The 24,144-nt window shown below is 34.9% G+C and overlaps 1 protein-coding gene and 3 pseudogenes across 1 annotated transcript; 2 read left to right on the top strand and 2 right to left on the bottom strand.

The window, feature by feature from the left end:
- The first annotated feature begins 4,435 nt into the window (after positions 1–4,435).
- On the top strand, positions 4,436–9,151 carry LOC104742011 (uncharacterized). Its single transcript, XM_087483061.1, has 7 exons — positions 4,436–5,186; positions 5,280–5,837; positions 5,923–6,275; positions 6,766–6,977; positions 7,305–7,561; positions 7,937–8,115; positions 8,646–9,151. Exons 1-7 carry the CDS (start codon positions 4,922–4,924, stop codon positions 8,730–8,732), a joined length of 1,911 nt encoding a protein of 636 aa, XP_087339187.1. The 5' UTR covers positions 4,436–4,921; the 3' UTR covers positions 8,733–9,151.
- A 281-nt stretch (positions 9,152–9,432) lies between these two features.
- LOC104743787 (putative long-chain-alcohol O-fatty-acyltransferase 9) lies at positions 9,433–12,521 on the bottom strand (annotated as a pseudogene).
- LOC147928357 (uncharacterized) lies at positions 10,495–11,772 on the bottom strand (annotated as a pseudogene).
- Positions 12,522–17,654: 5,133 nt separating the features above from the next.
- On the top strand, positions 17,655–17,773 carry LOC147928356 (5S ribosomal RNA; annotated as a pseudogene).
- The last annotated feature ends 6,371 nt before the right edge of the window (positions 17,774–24,144 follow it).

Below are 24,144 nucleotides of genomic sequence, written 5' to 3'. Positions count from 1 at the left end.
CATATATTTACTATATATTTTTCCTTTATAGTTTAGCATATTCCAGTTCTTTAAATTGAGAATTTTAATTTATTTTTATTTTTGTAATAATTCTTTAATTACTGTTTGGTTTTAAATTTTGATTGAAAATATATCAATGTTATAAAAAAATCGTATTCTGAATTTAGAATAAAATTAACTAACATATATTTTAGGGAATAATTTTAATTTGTCATCTTAATAATCAAGCATTTAAACTTCAAATCAAAATCAAATATAATTTGTTACCTTAATAATAGTTTTAAAATTTACTTTAATAAAGAAATCAGAATCCATTATAGAATCCTAATATTTGGACTTGCCATAACTACTCGAAGTCAAAAATTTTAAAAATATATATATATTAAATTTATATCTCATAAGTTAAGCAATTCCAAAACTAAATATTACTGTGATTGGTCGGAAATATAATTTTACAACAATACGCCTTTTGTTTTGGAACTCGGGGAGTACACTTAGAAAAAAAGGCAAATCAGAAATTAACATATGCTAAACGTGCGGATCTGTTTGTTTGCCAATATGTCTGAGTTAGGATCATGTGTCGCTATTCGGATCTGGAGTGAATATACGCTGATCCAAACAGATTCTAAATCTGCAAAACAATTTAAACCAAAAAAAATTATTAATATAAACATTTAAGGATATCAAAACCATATTTAGTATCTCTAACTATTATTGGCTGGGAGCATTAATCGCAAATCATTCATACCAAATAATGCATTTGAAAAAAACTAGCCATATATAAATTTGATTTACACCGAGAAAACTAATAATATAAAACATTTAAGGAAACGAAAACTAAATCAGTATCTCTAACTATCAACTAGGAGCATTAATCGGAAATCATTCATACCAAATAATTAGTTTGGATGGTATTATTTAATTTATTGAATATATTAAACAATTGGCATATTACGAAATTCCAAATAATATTCTGAAACCGATTAAGCTATCCTATAAGTATAGTCATCGTGTGAATTGAAATTAGAATCTGTATCACTCTAGAATTTACCAAAAACTATCGAACCCCAATATCTCCAGAACCAAAACGTATTCTCAATAGAGATTTCTTTTTAAAATAAAAAATGAAGCATGTTTTTGTGGTTTGTTGTTGCTCAAGTTTTTTTCTTCCGTGGTTTGGTTTTCTTTAGAACCCAAGAGATATCACAAGGCAAACACTCAAACTAATGGTGTTGTGTCAGATTCTCTTTTGGGAATATTTTCCAGTTTGAATTTGGACTCGCGGCTGAATAAATATCAGTCTAGTGACTGATATTGGGAAACATAACTCTTTGGTTTGATTTGTTTTGGTTGGATTTGTTTTAGTACCCACAGCTAACACTTTGGTTGGATGTTAAAGTCATTTAGACAAAGAAGCAAAACACTTTGGTTGGATTGGTTTTGGTAATTGGAAAAAAACATAGAAACAAGTATGTTTTGGTACCTTTAATCTTGGCTATTTAGAATCATATGGTGAACATCTTGCCAAATTCTTCTTTAAGATGCTCTTGAGATTAACCCAAATACAAAGTATTTTTTTTTCTCTGAATTTACTTTTAACAAATTTAAGTCTTACAACCTTTTTCTTTCATCTGATGATTAAACAAACATAGAGCAACCTCAGATCTACAAATTAAATTAAATTGTATACATGAGTTTAGTGAATGATATAATAGCATGTGCAAATAACGATATATGAGTTTGTGATCACATAATTATAATTCAAAAAATAGCATCCACAAATCTACAAAACCTTAAAATCGAAACTCAAACTGAAACTAGAATTCCTTTGAGTGAAAGTTCACTAAGCTCTTCATGCAAAATAGAAAAATAATTGATGGCTTAATGCCAAATTATGTAAACTAAAACCTTAAATATGTGCAAATCAAAAAACCCAAATACAATGTCACCTTATATGTCAAATTCGACCACAACTATTCGATTTACAAAGATGAAGATGACGATAATTAAGAAGAGGGAACGAGATTGAGAGTGGGAGAATGAGACAGAGAACAAAGAACAACACAAAGATTGAGAAGGAACAATAATGGGAGGTTGATAATGGATCAAGACTAAGATTGATAGATCGAGACAGAGACTGAAGATTTAGAGCGAGGGAACAAAATTATAACGGTGGAAATGTGAAAGTTAAGAGGAGGAAACAAGACAGGGATCGAGCGGGTGGGTGAAAGAAAGAAGAGAGGAGGGATAGCCAAAAGTAATTTATTTTCTATTTTTTTTAATTGTCACTAAATTTTGATTGTATAAAATAAAATAAAAAATATTATAAAATAACTTTCTATTTTACAATGGGTAGTTATTATCATTATTAGTATATATTACTGATCCAAATTAAAATTGAGTAAAATAAAATATATTTAATATATTAGCCAAACCAAATATATTACTTTATTTCATAAAATACATTATTTTGTTAACAAAAGTATATATTATTTTATTTTAAATCAAATTGGTATGTGATTGTGTGATAATTTCACAAACCTGAGTTTAAGGGAATGAGATGAGAATATGAATTTGATGAATATGGACAAGATGGAATTACAGGGGATGGGATGAAAGGAGACAGAACGGAATGGAAACATAAATTTGCAAAAAAAAATATATAGAACATGTTACAACTAAAATAAATTAGCGATTGCAATCTTATAAGTAACATATTTTTCCTTCCAATTTATCGAACGTAAAGCGATAAAAATTATAAAAATAAAATACATTAAATGATATTTTTTAATAGTTTAAAAAAAAACTAAAATAAATGTAATATTATATAAATAAATCAAATATAAAGTAATAAGAAGAAAGAAGTCATTAGTTTTGTGATATTTTTACTATGACATATGGTATATAAATATACTATATACTGTATATTATATTGTTTTTGTCCGAAACAGGATTTTCAGGAACTTTTGTTTTCCTTTCATCCCATTTTTAAGGAATACAAAATGTTTCCTATATTAGGAATATCCCGTATTGAAAATGCACCGTTTCATGCGAAATGCATTTGAAAACGCGTATAGAACAGAATGGGACATGATGAAAGGACACATGAATTATTTTCACCCTTAAAATATTTGTGTTTGTCTTTAACGGGGTTTAATCATTTTAATGGTTTTATATCCATTATGATAGGACGGGACGAGTTTTTTGTCCTGAATAAACTTACCACATTTCTCTTACTATATTTTAGTGTAGTTATCTTTACCGATAACAAAAATTAATTCGATCATTTTTTTGTCTAAGTATAGTTAAAACAAATTAATATAATTCCTAAGAAAAGTATGTTCACAAACTGATTATCAAAATTAGTTTTTGAAATTAACTCCACACGTATGTGCGGGTCGATCCCTAGTAAACCAATAAATTCATCGTTCGTGTGTTTAGAGGTTTTTAACTTTCAAATTATGTGGAAACTGGACTAGAATTTCTGATTTGTGTGGCTAGAGATCGAGGTTTGAATTCTGTGTAGTTATGGTGCTATATGAAACTTTCGAGGGAGATACAAATCGTTTTTCCTAATTAATTTCATGTTATTGCTATTAGATATCTACAAGCATTTTATTAGGAACAAGGGTACATATTTTGGTGGAGAAATTGATAAAAATGGCAATGAAAATAATTTTCTTCTTTCAATTTATGTGGACACATTAGGAAGAATTTTATATTATATTTAACCTATGAGATAGGGTGATTTTATTTTGTAACTTGATATCTTTTTTTTATAAGTTTGATCTTGAATGCTCAAAGTGATGCACCAAAAAACAGGCTGAGAGAGACATTTGCGTGATAGTACCGTGTTTTCTAGGTTGTATGTTGTGTACATCTTCTAAACTTTTCCAATCCACTTCTCTTCTTATGAAACCATGTTTTTTGGTACAAGTGTAAACTAGGATTTAACATGTCATATACCGCAATTTTTTTTTTGTACAATCATAATTGAATCAACTAATCGGTAGTACTATATTGATGATGTTAACAAAATTTCCGTGTGAAACATATTATGTTCTTTTAATCTTCTAAATTTTGAATTTTTTTCAGGCAATTTTATCTTCTATATGAAAATTTAATTTATATAAATTTTAAACAATTCTGATATAAAAAAAAACCTAATTAGTAGAACTTTCTTTCACAAAAGATAATAAACTCTATCTTCGGTAAACACTCTAAACTCTAAACCCTAAACAAACCTCGAGCAAACATATATTATGTGAAAGACTAGAAACAATCTATATATCTTACTGGTTTGACTGGTAAAATACCTTACTTACATACTGCTATGTCACAAATTTGGATCCGTGATGATATGTTACTTGGGGATGGCCCATCGTACAACCCGTTCTGACAAAACAGCATCTAATTCTACAATAGAGAATGCAATAGAACGGCGTATAGAGTTCGTCATGACATGCCCTGAGTGAGTTGGAACTAATTTGAAATTTGATCTAAAAAATTTGATGTTGAGTAAGCAAAGAAATTATCCTTAATTCTTTTAAGATAAACCGAGTTATCCGTAACGTAATCGGGTCGGGTCGGGTGAGATCTAGCGGCAGTACAGATCCAAAGCGCACAGTGTACACAACCGTATAAAAGTTTATAATCTTGCCGGAAGGAGGAAGCGCGTCGCCGATCACGCGCGTTCATCTGTATCTTTCTCATTCTCTCACCTAATCACATATTAGGGTCTTTAATGGCGAAATCGATCTAATTCGTCCCCGTGAACTTAACCCAACAAAAACCTTTGCTTCAACCATACTTCTCCAAAACTCTCCCTTTCTTCACCACTCTTCTTTGTACATAATAAATATAATATATATGCATCTATACTTGGTAGTAGAGAGGAGGATTCGTCTACGACAATGCTAGAATGGCTCAATTCAGACAATCGGGAACTGAGAGATTCAGCGGCGGTCGCGGCGGAGCAGCTTCTTCCGATCACGTAGCGATCGGGATCCGAAACGGCGTCGGAGGAGCTAAAGCTACTAACCGGTGGAGACGATCCGTGCGAGCTGATAAGATTCGTCGACTTGGAATCGGCTCTGTTGTGTTTGTTCTTTGCCTTGTCCTCCTTGTTACTGTTCTAGCTTACTATTATATCTCTGGTTTCACTAGTAATGGCTACGATGATAAAGGTTCGTTTCTTTCTCGATCCATCTTTGTGTTGTTGTTGAAGATGCTGCTGGGAATTGAATTGTTTCTCATACGTTTTTTGTTTTCCTTGGCAGGGTTTGATTCATACGAAGGTGATTTTTTGACGAATGTGACTAGAATAGATCCTTCAAAGGTGCTTGAGTTTGGTCAAGGCTCAGTTGTTCATGGACGAGATTCTAGGGATAAGGATGATAGAAGAAGAGATGTTGATTATAATGAGGATGGGGTGGAGCATAAATCTGATGTGAATAAGGATGTAGCAGTGAAAGGGATTGGTATGTATAATGAAGCTGGAAGGAATGAACTTAAGATGTATGAAGCTGAGTATCAAGCTACGCTTGCGAAAAACAAAAGCGATGTGCATCATGAAGGAGTTGATATTGATCCTGAGGATGATGATGCGATTGATTCTCATGATGGGGATGAGTATGTTGATTCTGGGCATGAGGATGACAATGAAGAGCAGAGCAAGGAGAAGGTTAGCGAGGTTGTTCATTCTATGACTAAGGAGAAGGATGATGGAGCTATGTCGAAAAGGTCACTTGGGGATTCTTCTCTTGTTAGCAAGGGTGGTAAGTCCGGGAAAGCGTCGAGGTCTGATACAAAGAGAAGAGGTCGTCGCAGATCTTCAGGTGATCAACTTGTAATTACCATGGTTGAGAAAGTTAGTTTGGGTATTTGTTGCTCATCATTTCATTTGTTGTTTAAATTTTTCAGGTTCATGTGAAATGAAGCTATTGAATTCTAGTCAACCAATAGTGGAGCCCTTGAATACTCGAAAATCTGCTAGATTCTCTTTACAGTACGTGGAGAGGGAAGATAAACCTGATGGAGAAGAACAGTGGGAGCCTAGATTTGCAGGTCATCAGAGTTTACAGGAGCGAGACGATTCCTTCGTGGCGCAAGACAAGACAATTCATTGTGGCTTTGTCAAAGGCCCCAAAGGATCTCAAAGCACTGGATTTGACCTGACAGAAGATGATACTAATTATATCAGTAGATGCCACATCGCTGTGATCTCATGCATCTTTGGCAATTCTGATCGCTTGAGGCCTCCTGCCAACAAAATGGTATGCTTCTATATCCATTGTTGAGATTATGATTATGTTGTTTGGTCGTCGCTTTTCCATGTTTAAGATTCGGAAACTATGATCAGTAAATTGGGTATCGTTAGAGTAGCCTATCTCCCATACATGGACCCTGAGCTTACATAGTCACTAACAGAGACTTGCAACTCGAGTTATCTTAGAGTTAAGTGGCATGGCTTGACATGTGCGTGCAGTTTAACTAACTGTTGTAGACTAGTGACTGGGAATAAGATAAAAATGAGCAGTTTTGAGCTAGGTGTACATATTGTTTGTTATGAATGCTTAGATAGCTGGCATCTGAAAGTTGGTTTTGTGGGTGTTTTTATCAACCATGGACAGCCATCTGTTAGAATCGCTTCCTCAAGAACCTCTGATGACATATTTGCTCTTTTTTGGTCGTATTTTTCGTTTATAGTTTTGTTTATGATATATTGTTACCTGTACTAACCTTAGTTCTTTTCTTTTCATTTAGATAAGTCGGTTGTCAAGAAAAAATGTATGCTTCATTGTGTTTGTGGACGAGATTACCATGCAAACAGTTTCTGCAGAAGGACATACCCCAGACAGAGCAGGATTCATTGGTTTGTGGAAGTTGGTTGTCGTGAAGAATCTTCCTTACGCAGATATGCGGAGGGTAGGAAAAATACCTAAAATGTTGCCACACCGACTTTTCCCATCAGCAAGGTGAGTCTCTTTTCATAAGCGATAATTCTCATTTTAATGGATCTGACTAACACATATGTGTTCACCAGTTGCATGTAGAGAACAGGTCAGTGACTCATGGTTAAGTATGATTGAAAGATGGAAATAACATGAGTTACAAAGCATGTGTATAATTTTCATTCTGAGCCACAAAGACAAAAGTCAAGTGTGAAATACATTAACAATTAGATCTTGAAAGTGGGAAATATGCTTTGGAATCTGATAGGCAATATCTGCTGAAAAACTTCTCATGTAAGACCAGATCTATATCAACACACACAGAAACTTATCGGCTGTTTATTCTTCCAGGTACTCAATCTGGTTGGACAGCAAGTTACGACTTCAGTTGGACCCACTACTCATTCTGGAGTACTTCCTATGGCGTAAGGGTCACGAGTATGCTATATCCAATCACTATGACCGTCATTGTTTATGGGAAGAGGTTGCACAAAACAAGAAGCTGAACAAGTATAACCATACTGTTATTAATCAACAGTTTGAGTTTTACAAGGCTGATGGGCTGACCAGATTTAACGCTTCGGATCCGTTCAAGCTTCTTCCTAGCAGTAAGTATCTGTTGGTTGACTTATATAAACCAGGATTAGGACCTTCCTTGGGGAGTGTTTTCTTTAGTTAGTGTCTGCTACTGGGTTGCTCGTAAAAAGCACACTGAGTTTTGAAATATTATCTAGTGTTAAAAGTTCATGCGTAATTGAGGTTTTAGATTTTCGCATAAGCAATTGCATCCTTGGTCTCGATATCTTAATAGTTTTTGAAGCCAGTAGTTATATCCCAGCATCTGAGTTATATGCAATATGTGGGTCGAATCCTTATTGCCACCATCCAAGGGTCAATCATTACCTGGTGTTGATCATGCGTATACATTTGTGCTGATTGCTGACAATCTTTCTTCTTTTTTTTTTTTCTAATCTTAATTGCAGATGTTCCAGAGGGATCTTTCATAGTACGAGCTCATACTCCCATGTCGAACCTATTCTCCTGTCTTTGGTTCAATGAAGTGGAACGCTTCACTCCCCGGGACCAGCTGAGCTTTGCCTATACTTACCAGAAACTAAGAAGGATGAATCCTGATAAACCATTTAATCTTCATATGTTCAAGGTAAAGATCTCCTTTTGAAAAGTCTCCATGATAATAATTCTGCTTAACCTGACAATAAGCTGCTTGATGAATATCTAAAACATGGACCACCTCCTTGTGTGTAAGCTTGATTTAGAATTGTAAAGTCAAAAGTGCTCTTGACATGAAGTGAACTAAAGTCCTCCTATAAACTAGTAATAGAGAGAGCCACACCTCGAATGCAGTGACTTGTCTAGTCGTGGAGGTAGTATGTAAGGTTGTAAGCTGAGTCATTGATGTGGGTCATCAAACTTTGTAACAATTGAACCGGTCAGTAGGAAATAATAATACTGTGTCTAAGATGTGTTGATACCATGTTGGTTAGTATTAGAATAATATCTTAGGGAACAGAGAGGGTCTCAAAACTGATGCTCTTTTTCATGGAGAAAACAGAACCGATGGATTTTGGAATTGTGAATTGGGTTCTTATTATAGGTCTGAGTAGTTAAGAGTATCAAGAACCAGATTTTCTAAGTTTCCATGTTTTGTTTGTTTTCTCATCTGGATTTCAGGATTGCGAGAGAAGAAAGATTGCAAAGTTGTTCCGGCACAGATCATCAGACGAGAAGCGAAACCTTATACAAGCATCAATACAGTAAACGACTCTATTCTGTACCGAGCTGTATCCGTCGTGTATATTACTTTGAGGCTCTACTGCTATACTCGCAGTGTCACGTGGAGAAAAGACCACTTTTTCTTTGCTCCATGACTTAGAAACTGCTGCAGGAAGATCCAGATGTTGTACATTGGGACCGAGTCTGTTGCTTGTGGCGACTACCAGAGGAGGTTATACGAAAAACAGTGTGAGGTGATTTGTAGATTTAGGCGGCGTAAAGAGTTGAAACTCTGAAAGAAGACAGAAGGGGCTTGATTTAGATTCATGAAAGGGTCCTCCATTTTTATTCAATTCATTGCTTTGTTTTTGTCTGTATCACTTATCATGCCACAATTTACCCTTAGAAAATATACTCATCCCCTATATATTATTTGATAAAAATGATTTCTCAAACTTTGCTGATATCTCACTCTCTCATGTCTACTCACAAAAACAGTCACATAACATTACAAGATTTTTAGCAGGTAGAAAAAGCGGAATTAGAACAGTTGATAATGGATACAAATCCAAAATGTCATATGCTTTAAACTGAAATGGTAGCGATGGAATTGGTATTTACATTTCGCATCGTCGTTCTTCATGTACATGGTTCTTTTAGTTTTGTTCCCCAATTTATCGAAAGAATGATATTAGCAATAAACATGCAGAAACGAGAGATCTGCAATCAGTAGATTAATTACGACCTAGAAAATGGAAAACTTGCGCTTCACAAAATCAAAGAAGAACAAGGTTTCATTGGCGCGTCTTTCCATCATGCCACTCCGTATAAACTTTGGGGAAAGCAGCAACCCGCCGGTGAAAACCACAAAGCCCATCGTGAGCAGCCATGACACTGACAATCTCACTGGCCACCACCGCCGTAAGAACGCTGTCCTCTTCACGGCCACCTCCGTCCCCGTGCAAACCCCATTTACCACAAAGAACAAAGTGACCTCCCATGTAGGAGTCTCACGGGTTATATAGAAGTATACAAGCTCGTGAAACAAACCGGAGACAAGGAATGTTACCAAATACCCCATGAACCTAGCCCAACCAGAATTCATTTGGCGTTGGCAAGCGCCCCGCACAGGATTGTTCATGCCTGACCGGAGGATAGCCGAGACCATGAGGTTCCAACGGCGACCCCAAAAGTCTTGAAGAGAGGTGGCTAAGTATGGTTTGTTGAATTGTGGCTCGAGATCACACCCAAGAGCTATACTTAGCAGAACTTTGAGGGGATCTAAGAGAATCTCAAGCTCCACGTATAGATGCAAATAGACCCAATAGCACAGTTTGAGGCAGAAAATGACTGTAATTGTAGACATGTAACACAACAACATATATCATGATTTTAATGGCGTAAGCTCGTTTATGGAAATGGTTTTGAGATGGCTGAGATTTAGGGTTTTGCTGAAGCTTGATGGGGAAGCAAGTGAAGCAAACAAATTTGATAAGATTAGGGGCAACTGGGCAAAGAGGTCTGTTATGAGCCAAAGCCTTGGCCTTAGTTCTTGTTATCACACCTGTTGCTTAAACTTAGAACAAGAGATTTAAGAGCTAACTTCCCTTTAACCCGATTCTCTCCTTGAGAATTAGGTTAATTGTTGGAAGCTTCAAATTCTCATTAGCATAAGAGGGTTCTTATATAGAACCTTACACCGACCTATCTCTCTATTAAAAATAAATTATATAAAACCTTAAATCTAATAAAAAAAGGAATAATACCATAATTCCAATAATCATATCAAAACCTAATAATCATATCACTACTCCCCTCTTCCACGTGAAGCTTGTCTGCAAGCTTCAGATCATGGCATGTCCTCCTCTTCAATTGGTTCGTCGTCTTGATTAGCACCATCATTGACGACCGTGATCTGAAAAAGGACTGGTTTGCAAACATGCCTTCGGGTAAAGAATTCATCACAATTGAAGCAAATACCTTTTGCTCGTCGCTCTTCCATTTCTGCGGTGGTCAATTTCTTCAAAAATAGTTGTTGAGGAGTCAGTTTCTCTTCTGTTTGTCGGGGCAACTGAGCTTCCTTGTCTTTCCCACCCTTGGAGCTCTCACGATTTCCTGTCTTAGGGAACAAGACCGAGTGTTGATCTATTGGTGCCAAATGTCCTCCAAACGTCCGTGTTCGCTTGTCATTATCGATCTTGTATTCATTATCTCTAGCATATTCCATTGCTTCAAATATTGTCTCTGGCCTCAAATACTCAACTTCTTTTCTCAAAGAATCAGTTAAACCCACACAAAACTGCCATAGCTGCTGATCTCCCGTTAACTTCGTTTGCCTTACCAAACATTCCTTAAACTGCTCACAATACTCGTCTACTGTGCCGGTGTGTCGTAGATTACTTAGATCACCCATAGGATTTACTGCATCTGTTCTGCCAAATCTACTTTTGCAGATTTTCGTAAACTCTCCCCAACCCAGACGATGCGTAATTAACCTCCGCAAATTGGTATACCAATGATGTGCTTTATCAGTCAACACAAAGGTTGCTTGATGCACTTTTGCATCATCGTTGAAGATTCCTTGATCCTCAAAGTAGTCTTCACACTTCTGCAGCCACTCAACAGCATTCGTTGACCCATCATATACCGGAAATTCCATCTTAGACGGTGGAACTACGATTCTCTCAGCCTCACTTCCTCCACTCTCTCTTCTTGCAGCTCCACTTTTCCAAACAGCCCCCTTGTGTACCCTAAAGTACCCCATCATGTGAGTTGATCGCTCTTCTTGTGGAAGTTCCCCAATTGGCCTCACCAACCATTCTCCACCACCATCTTGCAATCGGTGACCCTGTTCTCTCCCCATAGAACGTTGTGCCCAAGGTCCACTAGAGGAAGTGCCTTTACCGTCTCCTCCGTTGGTGTTGATATTTTTTTCTGCTTTAGAAACCAATGCTGTGTCTTTTTCAGCCTCCTCTGCTTCAACTCCCACCACCGAGGCCAAAAAACGAATTTTTCCTAAGACCTGTTGCTTATCGGCTTTCATAACTTTCCTGATCTGGGTTTGCTCTTCACGAACCTCTTCCATCCTTGACTTATTCTGCTCTCGCTCCTCCTGCTGGTCCGCTTGTATGGACTCAAGGGCGGCTTGGTGTGAGGTTGAAGTCTGCTAGAGTTCACCTAGGTCAGCTTGCATATGTCCGAACGATCTATTCAAGTCTTCAAGCGCCTTCATAACTTGCTCAAACTGTGATGTAGTCATCGCCCCTTCTCCCATTGAACCGGCTTGCTATGATACCAAGTTGTTATGAGCCAAAGCCTTGGCCTTAGTTCTTGTTATCACACCCATTGCTTAAACTTAGAACAAGAGATTTAAGAGCTAACTTCCCTTTAACCGCAACTCTCTCCTTGAGAATTAGGTTAATTGTTGGAAGCTTCAAATTCTCATTAGCATAAGAGGGTTCTTATATAGAACCTTACACCGACCTATCTCTCTATTAAAAGTAAATTATATAAAACCTTAAATCTAATTAAAAAGGAATAATACCATAATTCTAATAATCATATCAAAACCTAATAATCATATCAAGGTCCTTGATCAAATGCAAACAGGATAAGCTTTAAACTGGCCATCCCGGAGAGGTAAAACGCCGTGGAGTTAGAGAAATGCACAGAGGAGAAGGAAAAAGGAAGAACAAGAAAAAGAGCACATATGGGAAGAACAGATAATAATCGAAGAATACCAATTTTAATATTGGTTGGGATGTAGTAACAGTATGATACTGAGATCATTGCATATATCCAAACTAGGATGAAGTTCTTGAGTTCTTCCTCCATCTCCGTAAATCTTTTTTAGTGTTGGTGTTGTAAATTTAAAACACTAACCAATATACATATTATCTCATATGATGCTCACATTATTTTTGTTATTAAAATTTTAACTCTAATCCATGAAGAAGTGCATTATGGTTTTACGATGAAATAGATAGTTAAATGTGATTACTAAACTAAATATCTATGTCACACCCGCGAACTGAAATCCTGGTTTAGGGATTGCATCGGTCGATGCAGATTGGGCATCAGTCGATGCAGGGTTGAGTTTCTGCGTTTTGTCTTAAGTTAAAAGCTGCGTTTTGGGTTAGGGAAAACCCTTAAGTCGAGGTTTTTGTCTCATTCGGCGAGTTTAGCCGTTTTTGAGAGGAAAGAAGAGAGAAAGAAGAGTTCTTGGTGTTCTTGAGTGTTCTTGGTGATTTCTTGGAGTTGGAAGCTGTTCCTGTAGAGATCTATAGCTGGGATGACTCTATTGCTTCCTGGAGGTGTTTTCTTGTTGGTTTAAGGTTCAGATTCGTCTTAGCAAAGGTAAGTGCAGGACCATGGCTTATCTAAGCTAGAGAACTCTCTAAATTGCTTGCTATGTGTTATTAGACTTGTTAGATCGTTATTTTGGACGTTAGGAAGCTTTCTTGTGGCTTGGGATCGAGTTTTGTGGTTGTAGGAACGAAGATCCAGTGAGAAGTTTCGGGGAAAAACACGATGCTCGACATTGCATCGGTCGATGCAGAGCGAGTGTCGGTCGATGCAAGTGCATCGAGCATCGATCGATGCAACCCTGTGTCGGTCGATGCATCCCCATGTGGTGTTGGTCGATGCATGTTGGTGTCGGTCGATGCAGAGTCCTGGTTTGTTATTTGTTGTATGTTGGTTGTTGTTTGATGGTTAGAGATGACTCTATTGCTTGTGTGTATAGCCCAGTAGATGGGAGGATTGCCTTACTGAGTGTTTATTAAATATTCATGCATTACAATATGAGTTTGTGGTGCAGGTAAAGGCAAAGTGTGATCGTGGAATCAAAGCAATGAAGAGGAGGATGTTCTAGTGGTTCGCTTGGTTGTCTGGCTTCTGTTAGGTTGCTAGAGTTGAGTCCTAGAATGTTGTTCAGGATTGCTGGTTTTCTGGTTTATGTTGTTTGGATCATTAGTTTATGATTTGGAATTAATGTTGGATATTGAATTATTATTGGTTATTTCAGCTGTTGATTGTGATTGTGACTAGGTGGATAGTGGATATGGGACCACTAGTTGTAGTTTATTATTATTATATTATTATTATTATTTATTAATTATGTAAAAAAAAAGTGGTCCAGTCGTTTCAATCTAACAATGAAATTTATCTTAGATTAAAAAAAAATCAAAAAAATATGTATTATTTTTAAAAACTTCATTTAAGAATATTAGTAATTTTTTATGTTTGATTTTATAATTTCAACACATGTATTTTTGTAACATAATATAATTCGAAATAAATTATAATCTATAAGAATGAATCTTCGGTTATTTGGTGAGAATGTCTCTATATCTTTATATATGTTTTTATTTTATAAATTTCACTCATTTAAAATTGATTGTGGCATGAGGTAAAATTAGTACTTATGAGATAACAACATAACAAATATATCTTAAATAATGTTGATTCAGTTTTTGTGAATTATATTTTGTTAATTTTTATTTGTAGTTTCAATTATTACTAAGATATAAATTTGATATGATGTACTAATTGTGTTTGATATAAAATATTTAATTCTATGCATTAAGATGAAATGTGTAATTAAACTTAAAATATGGTTTATTATGATGATATAGATATTTAAATGGTACTCCCTGTACTATAAAATGTTTTGGATAATAAACAATAAATATTATGTCATCTATAAAACTTCAACCAATAGGAAAATACACTGCATAGTTCAAATAGTCATAAAATTCTTATATAATGGAAATAAGAGAGTATTAAAATGAAATATGAGAAGTTGGTATTCAATATTAAAATGTTACAAGATAAAAACTAAAAACATGTATATTACTACTTAATTATTCAATATTTTTTTTAAATTTTTACCTGCGTAATAACGCGGGCCTTATTATATAGAGATTTACTCAAATATCATATATTTTAGGTAATATTAATAGAACCATATAAAACTTTTATTATTACTATCATCTTTCAGATCTATTTTCTATATCCAGCATACCCTTGTTGCACGTTATAGGAAAAAACGTAATTACAAAAAATACCATTGCTACATCAGAAAAATCACATCCTCACGTCAGAAATTGCTGACGTATATTAAATAACTCAGGCGTAAAACTTTACAGCGGTAATGACGGAACGGTATGTTGCAGCTGATTTATGGAATATGGCTGAGTTATGAGCGGACGGCTAACTTACAAGCATAACTCAACCTGTAGTTGTGGCTGACTTAATGAAATCTGTATGAGTTATGAGAAAATGGCTGAGTTACGAGCATAACTCAGCAATAAGTATGGCTGAGTTTTTACCCGATGGTTGAGTTGTCAAAAATTTGGCTGAATTAAGACTTTGCACAGCTGAATTAACTTTCTCCAGCTGGGTGAGTTATTAATAACGGCTTACTTTTGAGATGTCGTTACGGCTGAGTTATGATTAAATACTATAACTCAGCAGTCATGAGCTGACTTATCGGAAAACTCGGCCATTTTACGTCTGACTTAGTAGCAAAAGATTAATTACTAGAATATCATTCAGTTACGGCCGGCTTATTAAACGATACGGCGGAGTTACAGATTTTCAGTTGAGTTATGACATTAAGCGGCTAAATTTGACAGTCGTTTTTTTTTTGTTTTTTAATTACTGTAATAATATTCATGTTGCGACTGAGTTATAATTTTTGTTTGATGGCTGATTTAATTAGGCTGATTTACATGTTCGTTTGGTAGCTGACTTGCTACTTTGGACGCATCATCCATATCATCATTCCATGTCATCATCTTCTAAGACCATGTACATTGGTTATAACATTCAACACCCTGCAATTTTTTACTCTCCACATCATCTTCTCTCTCTTCCATTTAATCATTCAACATCCAATACAACTTTAATCTCTACAATGATTTTGTTTAATAAAATTCAACACTTTATCCCACTAATTTTATTTCATATTCTTATTTTCTCTTATAATTATATAACTATATATTTATCACAATTGTCGATTGAAATTAAATAAAAAATACTGATTAAAAAATTTAAATATATGATTTTGACTGTTAAAAATAATATTGTTAGGATTCATTTCACAGAAAAATGATTTTTTTTTCTATGTCGGAATCAAACAAAACAAGTCTCTATGTATAAAGAAGAAAAAATGATGAATTTTGATATTAAAAACATAAAAAGAGATATTAGTTTGTTATAAAATAATTAATCTTAAATAGTTAGGGTAAAATAAAAAAATTGAAAAAGCCCAATGTCCAGTAACAAAATTACATGTCACTCTAAAAAAATAATTGTGGACATAAAATATTTTCTACTGAATTCTTCTATTAAACTATGACACATAACATAGTGGTCCCAAATTTGGTTTGTTTCAACAGGTTGATTTTTTTCAACTCCGATTAATCCACCTCAGATTTTTTGTTTTTTTAACATCCTCACTGCCAGCATTAAACAGTTAAAATTTTTATTCAACACCATCATTGTACATGGTCTAAGACTATGTACAATGGTTTTAATATTACAAAACCCACTTTTTCTTTTTCAATACTCCACATCACCTCTCTCTCTTCCACATCATAATTCAACACATACATCATTTTTACCCTCTACAATAGTTTGTTTAATAAAATTACAACATCTTACCCCACCAAATTTTATTTCATATTTTTCACTTTTTTATGTTTATTTTTTGTGATCACACATTACTAATCATATTAAATATCAAATGAAATTAAAATAAATAAAAATTAAATAAATTTATATAATAAATTGAAATTTGGGAATTAAAACGGTTATTATTAGGGTCCATTTGAAAACAAAAAGACGAGTAAAACAACAAACAAGACTTTATGAAGTCTGATAGCAAAAATTTAGTAGAAAAGATGAGTTTTTTTGTGTGTCCAAATTAAATGAAACAAGTCTCTATTTATAGAGAATGAAAAATGATAAATTTTGGTATAAAAAATTTAAAATAAAAATTTTGAATTCTATAAGATAATTGGTCTCAAATAATTGGGTTGGAGAAAAAATATTTGCAATCTCACCATCCAATATCACATTTCTTTATCTAAATATTATCCTACAATTAAAATAATTAACCAATAAAAACCTGTCACATGGCAAGCATACCCCATCACTTTTGCGATTCAACTCCGTTGAATGTCTTCAATTCTGTTGTCTCCACCTCACCTCTTTTATTTTTTTCAACTAACCATTGCATGACTTCAACTGTTGAATAATTTATTCAACAGCTTAATATTTCTCCATTGTAACTAGTGTAAGGAAATACGAAAAGTCTTTTTTTCGACTCTTGTTCTTCAACTCGTTCAAAAGTGAAGGATTTACATGTTTTTTACCTTGTTCTTTACCTTGTTCTTCACCTCTTAATTTCCTCATTCTTCTTCATTTTCGTTCATATATGCGATTGCATGCGATATACTAACGGATGCGATCATACCAGTACTAATGCACCAGATTCCATCAAAACTCTGCAGTTAAGCGTGATTAGGTGTGAATAGAACTACGGTGACCTCCCGGGAAGTCCTTGTGTTGCATCCCTCCATCTTTTTTTTTGGTTGTTACGCAAGATTATATAGTACAAACAGAACATCATAACTTTCACACCGTAAAGAACCACGCGAGCCATAATATCTTTATGGAAAACCCCAAGAGAGTTTCTGGCAAGACAATGGGTCTTCGTTCCGTTGGACCATTTTAGAGGACAAATTTTGATGTTTGAAGGCATTTCTGATGTTTTTTTGTGATCCTGACATAATTAGTTGCGTGTACAAAACTGTGTTTTGACATTGTTATCGCTTGTTTTTCGAGGTTGAAAGCACGTCCAAGGTGACTAAACCGGTCCACATATCAAGTGGGACCCACATTGAATGATCCCTTGAGTTTTGGAAAAAGGATATATGCGATTGCATGAGATATACTAACGGATGCGATCATACCAGCACTAATGCACCAGATCCCATCAAACCTCCGCAGTTAAGCGTGTTTGGGAGAGAGTAGTACTACGATGGGTGACCTCCTGGGAAGTCCTCGTGTTGCATCCTTCTCTCTTTTTTTTTTTTTTTTTTTTTTGGTTGTTGCGCAATACTATATAGTACAAACAGAACATCGTAACTTTCACACCGTAAAGAACCAAGCGAGCCATAATACCTTTCTCGAAAGCCCAAGAAATTTTCTGGCAAGGCAATGGGTCTTTGTGCCATTGGACCATTTTAGAGGACAAATTTTGACGTTTGAAGGCATTTTGGATTTTTTTTTGTGATCCCGACATAATTAGTTATGTGTACAAAACTGTGTTGGGACATTGTTATCGCTTGGTTTTCGAGGTTGGAACCATGTTCAAGGTGACTAAACCGGTCCACATATCAAGTGGGACCCACATTGAATGATCTCTTGAGTTTTGGAAAAAAGATATATGCGATTGCATGGGATATCAATGTTTTCTTGGTTTTAGTCTGTTTTCTTAGTTTTAGCCTGTTTTGGGACAAAATGGTTATAAGTGTTGTCTAAACACTCCTATGAATCTCTAACTCTTATAATTAATCAAATGCATGGGAGTTTTACACATTTTGACCCTAGAAACACTAAGAAAGCAGTTTACTGCTCTGAATCATGTTTTCTTGGTTTTAGCCAGTTTTCTCTGTTTAATCCTGTTTTGAGACAAAATAGATATAAGTGTAGTCTAAGCACTCCAAATTCATCCCGAACTCTTATAATCAGTCAAATGCATTGGATTGTCACATATTTTGACCCTAGAAACACTAACAAAGCTGTTTACTGCTTCGTATCAATGTTTTCTGGGTTTTAGCATGTTTTCTCGGTTTAAGCCTGTTTTGGGACAAAATGGGTATAAGTGTTGTCTAAACACTCCTATGAATCTCTAACTCTTATAATTAGTCGGATGCATTGGATTGTCACACATTATAACCTTAGAAACACTAAAAAAAACTGTTTACTGCTTCGAATCAATGTTTTCACGGTTTTAACCTGTTTTGGAACAAAATAGGTATAAATGTTGTTTAAACAATCCAAATTCATCCCAAACTCTTATAATTAGTCAAATGCATTGGATTGTCACACATTTTGACCCTAGAACCACTTATAAAGCTGTTTTCTGCTTCAAATCAATGTTTTCTTAGTTTTAGCCTGTTTTCTCGGTTTAAGCCTATTTTGGGATGAAATATGTATAAGTGTTGTCTAAACACTCCAAATTCATCCCGAACTCTTATAACTAGTCGAATGGATTGGATTGTCACACATTTTGACCCTAAACCGATCCGCATATCAAGTGGGACCCAAATTAAATGATCCCTTGAGTTTCGAAAAAGGGTATATGTGATTGCATGGGATATACTAACGGATGTGACATACCATCACTAATTTACGCTGCATGGGATCGTCGGAGATGTGTTGATTCCCGCTCCGGGATCGGAAACGAGAGCGGAATCGTCCAGAATCACTCATAATCGGCTTGGAATCGCGATTCCTAAAAAAATCTTTTTAGAATCGTTTTGAAACCGTAAGATTCTGAGTGGAAGCGTGGGGAGAGTAGTTAGGAAGCGTTACTGGACTTGGTAATGATCGGAAAAAAACTTGGAAAAAGTGCAGAGAACGGAACGACGCTTAGGATTTTGGGGGAGGAAGAAGACTCTTCAATGAAATTACAAATTTGCCCCTCGTGTTTTTATGAAAAAAAATTGTTTTGTGTCTTGTATGATTCGAACCGTAGACCTCACACTACTTAAAATAGTTACTTGCCACTACACTACTACAATCTTTACTGAATTATTCGATTACAATGTAAATAACGTCTAAATAATAGGTTTTAATATTTATTTTTTCATGATTGTAATATAATCTTTTATAATAATGATGTTATGTTTGGTATTTTAAAATATACGTATATTTATGTGTATATATATGTATTTATATATATACATATTTGACACGTACACGCTTCCAACTCGTACTCGCTTCCTATTTTTTTTTTTAAACTCGCTCCCACGCTTCCAAACGTTTCCGCTTCCGCGTACCCGCTTCCGATTCCATGCAGCTTAGGCACTAATGCACCAGATCCTATCAAAACTCTGCAGTTAAGCGTGCTTGGGTGAGAGTAGTACTAGGATAGGGGACCTCCTAGGAAGTCCTCGTGTTGCATCCCTCCCTCTTTTTTTTTGTTTGTTGTAGCGCAAGACCATAGTACATATAGAACGTCATAACTTTCACACCGCCAGGAACCACATGAGCTATAATACCTTTTTTGAAAGCCCCAAGAGAGCTTCTGGCAAGGAATTGGGTCTTCGTGCCATTGGACCATTTTCGGGGCCAAATTTTGACATTTAAACGTATTTCAGATGTTTTCTTATGATCCCGACACAATTAGTTGCGGGTCTAAAACTTTGTTTGGACATGTTTATCGCTTTTTTTAGAGGTTGAAGCACGTCCAAGGTGACTAAACCAATCCACATATCAAGTGGGACCAAAATTGTATGATCCCTTGAGTTTTCAAAAAAGAATATATGCTATTACATAGGATATACGCAAAACTGCCACAATTGTTGATCCCCAGACAATCTTGTTTGTCTTTCCAAACACTCCTCAAACTGATTACTGTAATCATCTATTGACCCGGTATGTCGCATATTACATAACTCTCCCACGAGATTTACCGCATCTGCTCGCCCAAACCTACTTTTCCATATTCGTTTAAACTCGGTCCATCCAAGCCTATGTTTAGTCAGCCTCCGCAGGAATATGTACATTTACAATAATTTAATTTCAGTACCTCATATAAACGACAATCCATGTAACATAAATTTGTTACAAACACTTTTGTGTGGCAGTATAAAGTTTTTAGCTACTTTCATATAAGATATGTATTTATACATATATATTATAAATTATAGATTTTCTCAAATTATAGAGCTGTTGCTACTCATACAACAGAAACAAAATATTGTAGCATGGTGTGTTTTTAAAGATTTTCTTCCCGTTTATTTCTAAATCAGCCTTACATTCGTTTATCTTTTGCTTTGTTTTAGAGGTTGATGCTCCTCCAGATTTTTTTGCTCTCTTTGATCTCTGGTAATTGTTTTTTTTTTCCGATAATTGGATAAAGAAACACAAATATGTATTTAAAACCAACGATAGAGGGTTGACTAAGGCTGTGATTGGGGAACACCTAAAAGTGGAATTCACTGTGTTTTTCTGAAAACCGCATCCATAACACAAAAAAAAAAACAAACAAGTGCGCATATTTTATCCTTTGGGTAATAGTCTTGGACCGCCTTTCCAAACAATAACACCATTTGTCCAGCAGTTTTCAAGAAAACGCTAGTATATATATATTTTTTTAGATTTTTATTATAATAATAATTAGATATTAGTTTATCCATATAATACATTAAAAAAGCCTTTGTCATCTTATCTTTAAGAATTTAATAAATTTCAAAAGTAATATATAGTAGTAAGTTTAGTAGTATATATGCACATATAACCATTAATAAATCCAGTTTTTTCAACTAACAAATAAATTTATTTTTGGAACATTATATGCTTTAATTTTAATTTTCATAATGTTATATTTAAAGTTTAGTAATGATATATTAAAATTGTTTGTTCAATAACACTAACTTTTTAATTTTAACTATATTTAAAATATTTATTTATTATTTAAAATAAATCAACATATATAATTATACTAACTAATAGTAATATGAAATCAGCACCACAAATAAATTTTAACGAATCAAACATTATTTCGTATCATTTATTTTCCATAAACCGCATATGTCCCGCAAATATATTTATCCCACACGTACCGCAGTATCAAATCATTTGTTCCGCACTACCAAATCCACGTTTTCTGCACTACAACATAATGGTGACAGCGCATTTAGTAGTGCGTAACATGTAGTTTGATAGTGCGGTACGGTTCAACTGTGGTATGTGCGGGAGAAAAATATTTGCGGGACAATGCGGTTTATGAAAAATAAGCGGAACAAAAAAATGTTTGATTGGTGAAAAATTATTTGTGGTGCGGATTTTAGATTATTTTATTAATAATTAGTATAATTATGTATTATTGGTTTCTATTTTATTGGTAAATACATGTTTTTATACCTAAGACACCCATAATGATCAAAAATAAAAATTTAATTTTTTTACATACATATTATTAAATCAATTAAAATGTTTAATCATCAAATACAAAACATTAAAAACATATTATCGAGTACTTTGATTTTACCCTAACAAATTTGTAACATTTCTGCTATATATATTTGTCTAATAATTACATCAGCGAAATCAACATCTAAGAAATTTACATCAGGTTTTAAGTTGATATGTTAAATTTAACCATATATAGTAACTATGATACTTTAATATGGGTTAAATCTTTATTTTACTATTTTAACAACACCTATATAAAATATATCGAATCAAACTGATTTAATTAAGATTGTATTAAATAAAAATTATTGTAAGGTATACTGCGAGTTATATACTAAATCACTAGAATTAACAAAATTATACATAAGCAAAATTAATATTAAAATAGTGCATTAGCAAAAAAAAATTTGCCCTGTAGTATACTGCGGGTTAGAATATACTTATAAACTTATATATATATACAGGTATATGTGATTCAAGAAGAAGTATATTGCATCTATATATATAACTTAATTAAATAATTAAAATAAAGATATTAAACTATTATGTACTGCGTAATACAAGTCGACCGCTGCTTAAAACAGTGTTACACAATGAAAGGCGGTCCATGTGTATTATTTGCTTCAAATATGCAAATGTTTTTTTTGCTTTGAAAAAAAAAACGCAAGAAAGTTACTAATTTTGTTGATTGGTGTCCAGATGCGGTTTTCATTTTCTTTTTGTCAATTACGCTTTTTCTTATGTTACCATTCACGCCCGTCCAAATGGTGACAGCGGATTTAGTAGTGTGAAACATGCAGTTTGATAGTGCGGTATGGTTCAACTGCGGTATGTGTGCGGGAGCAAAGTATTTGCGAGACAAGTGCGGTATATGTAAAATAAGTGGGACAAAAAATGTTTGATTGGCGAAAAATTATTTGTAGTGCGGATTTCATATTATTTTATTAATAATTAATATAGTTATGTATTATTTGTTTATTCTGTATTGGTAAATACATGTTTTTATACCTTAGACACCCAAAATAATCAAAAATAAAAATTTAAGTTTTTTACATACATATTGTTAAATCAAATAAAGAGTTTAATCATCAAATACAAAACATTAAGCCCTTCGTCTTTTCGTGAAAATAGGGTTAGCGGCAATGTGGATGGCCGCTTGACTGTCACAGTAGAACGGAATCGGGTGAGAATGATCCACCCCGAGGTCCTCCATTAAGCCCTTCAACCACTTGACCTCTTTAAGAGTGTAAGCCATAGCAGTACTCTGGTTCAGCCGACGAACTGACACTGTATCCTGTTTCTTTGTCCGCCAAGAGATTGGCGAGTCTCCCAAATAAACAATGTAAGCAGAGAGGGACCGTCGAGTGCGAGGGCAAGCAGAGTGATCTGAGTCGCAATAAGCAGTGAGTGTGAGAGAACTATCGGACCGAAGGAAGATGCCTTGAGAAGGAGATCCTTTGAGATAACATACCAGCCGGATAGCAGCCTGCCAATGTGCAACGAGAGGAGACTTCATGAACTGAGAAAGAATATGCACCGCATAACTCAAATCCGAGCGAGTGATGGTCAAGTAGATAAAACGACCGATTAATCGACGATAGCGATCTGGATTGTCATACACCGGACCCTTTACAGAGCCAAGCTTGTGATTAAGTTCCATCGGAGTTGAAACTGGTTTTGCACCTAACATACCAGCCTCGTGTATAATGTCAAGGGCATACTTCCGTTGAGACAAACAGAACCCGTCTTTGCCACGAGAGACCTCAAGACCCAAGAAATATTTCAGCTTACCAAGATCCTTCATGTGAAAACGAGTGTTGAGCTGCACCTTGAACTTGTTGAGGAGAGTGAGATTGTTTCCCGCAAGAACAAAATCATCAACATAAACAAGAATATGCAGAACATCATCACCATGAATCAAAGTAAATAAAGAGTAGTCCTGATAGCTTTGTTTAAAACCCAATTCACGAAGTGCAGTAGATAGCTTGGAGAACCAACAGCGAGGCGATTGCTTGAGACCATACAACGACTTACGAAGGCGACACACTTTATTGGGATCACTGGACTTAAAACCTGGAGGAAGCTTCATGTAAAATTCTTCCTCAAGATCCCCATGAAGAAAGGCATTGTGAACGTCCATTTGGTGGACCTCCCAATCCTTGGCAGCGGCGACAGCAAGAAGAGAGCGGACGGTAGTCATCTTTGCAACCGGAGCAAAAGTCTCCTTGAAGTCGACACCTTC

The sequence above is a fragment of the Camelina sativa genome, chromosome 14 (assembly GCF_030686135.1).
Source record: "Camelina sativa cultivar CO46 ecotype springtype chromosome 14, ASM3068613v1".
Lineage (NCBI taxonomy): Eukaryota > Viridiplantae > Streptophyta > Magnoliopsida > Brassicales > Brassicaceae > Camelina > Camelina sativa.
Note: the sequence above shows the minus strand (reverse complement) of the source record. Positions and strands in the feature narration are given on the sequence as shown.

Coding starts and splice junctions, on each gene's coding strand:
- LOC104742011 (XM_087483061.1), top strand. CDS start 4,922: ATGGCTCAATTCAGACAATCGGGAACTGAGAGATTCAGCGGCGGTCGC. Junction 6,978..7,304: donor CGACTTTTCCCATCAGCAAG/GTGAGTCTCTTT, acceptor TTATTCTTCCAG/GTACTCAATCTGGTTGGACA. Junction 7,562..7,936: donor GTTCAAGCTTCTTCCTAGCA/GTAAGTATCTGT, acceptor TCTTAATTGCAG/ATGTTCCAGAGGGATCTTTC.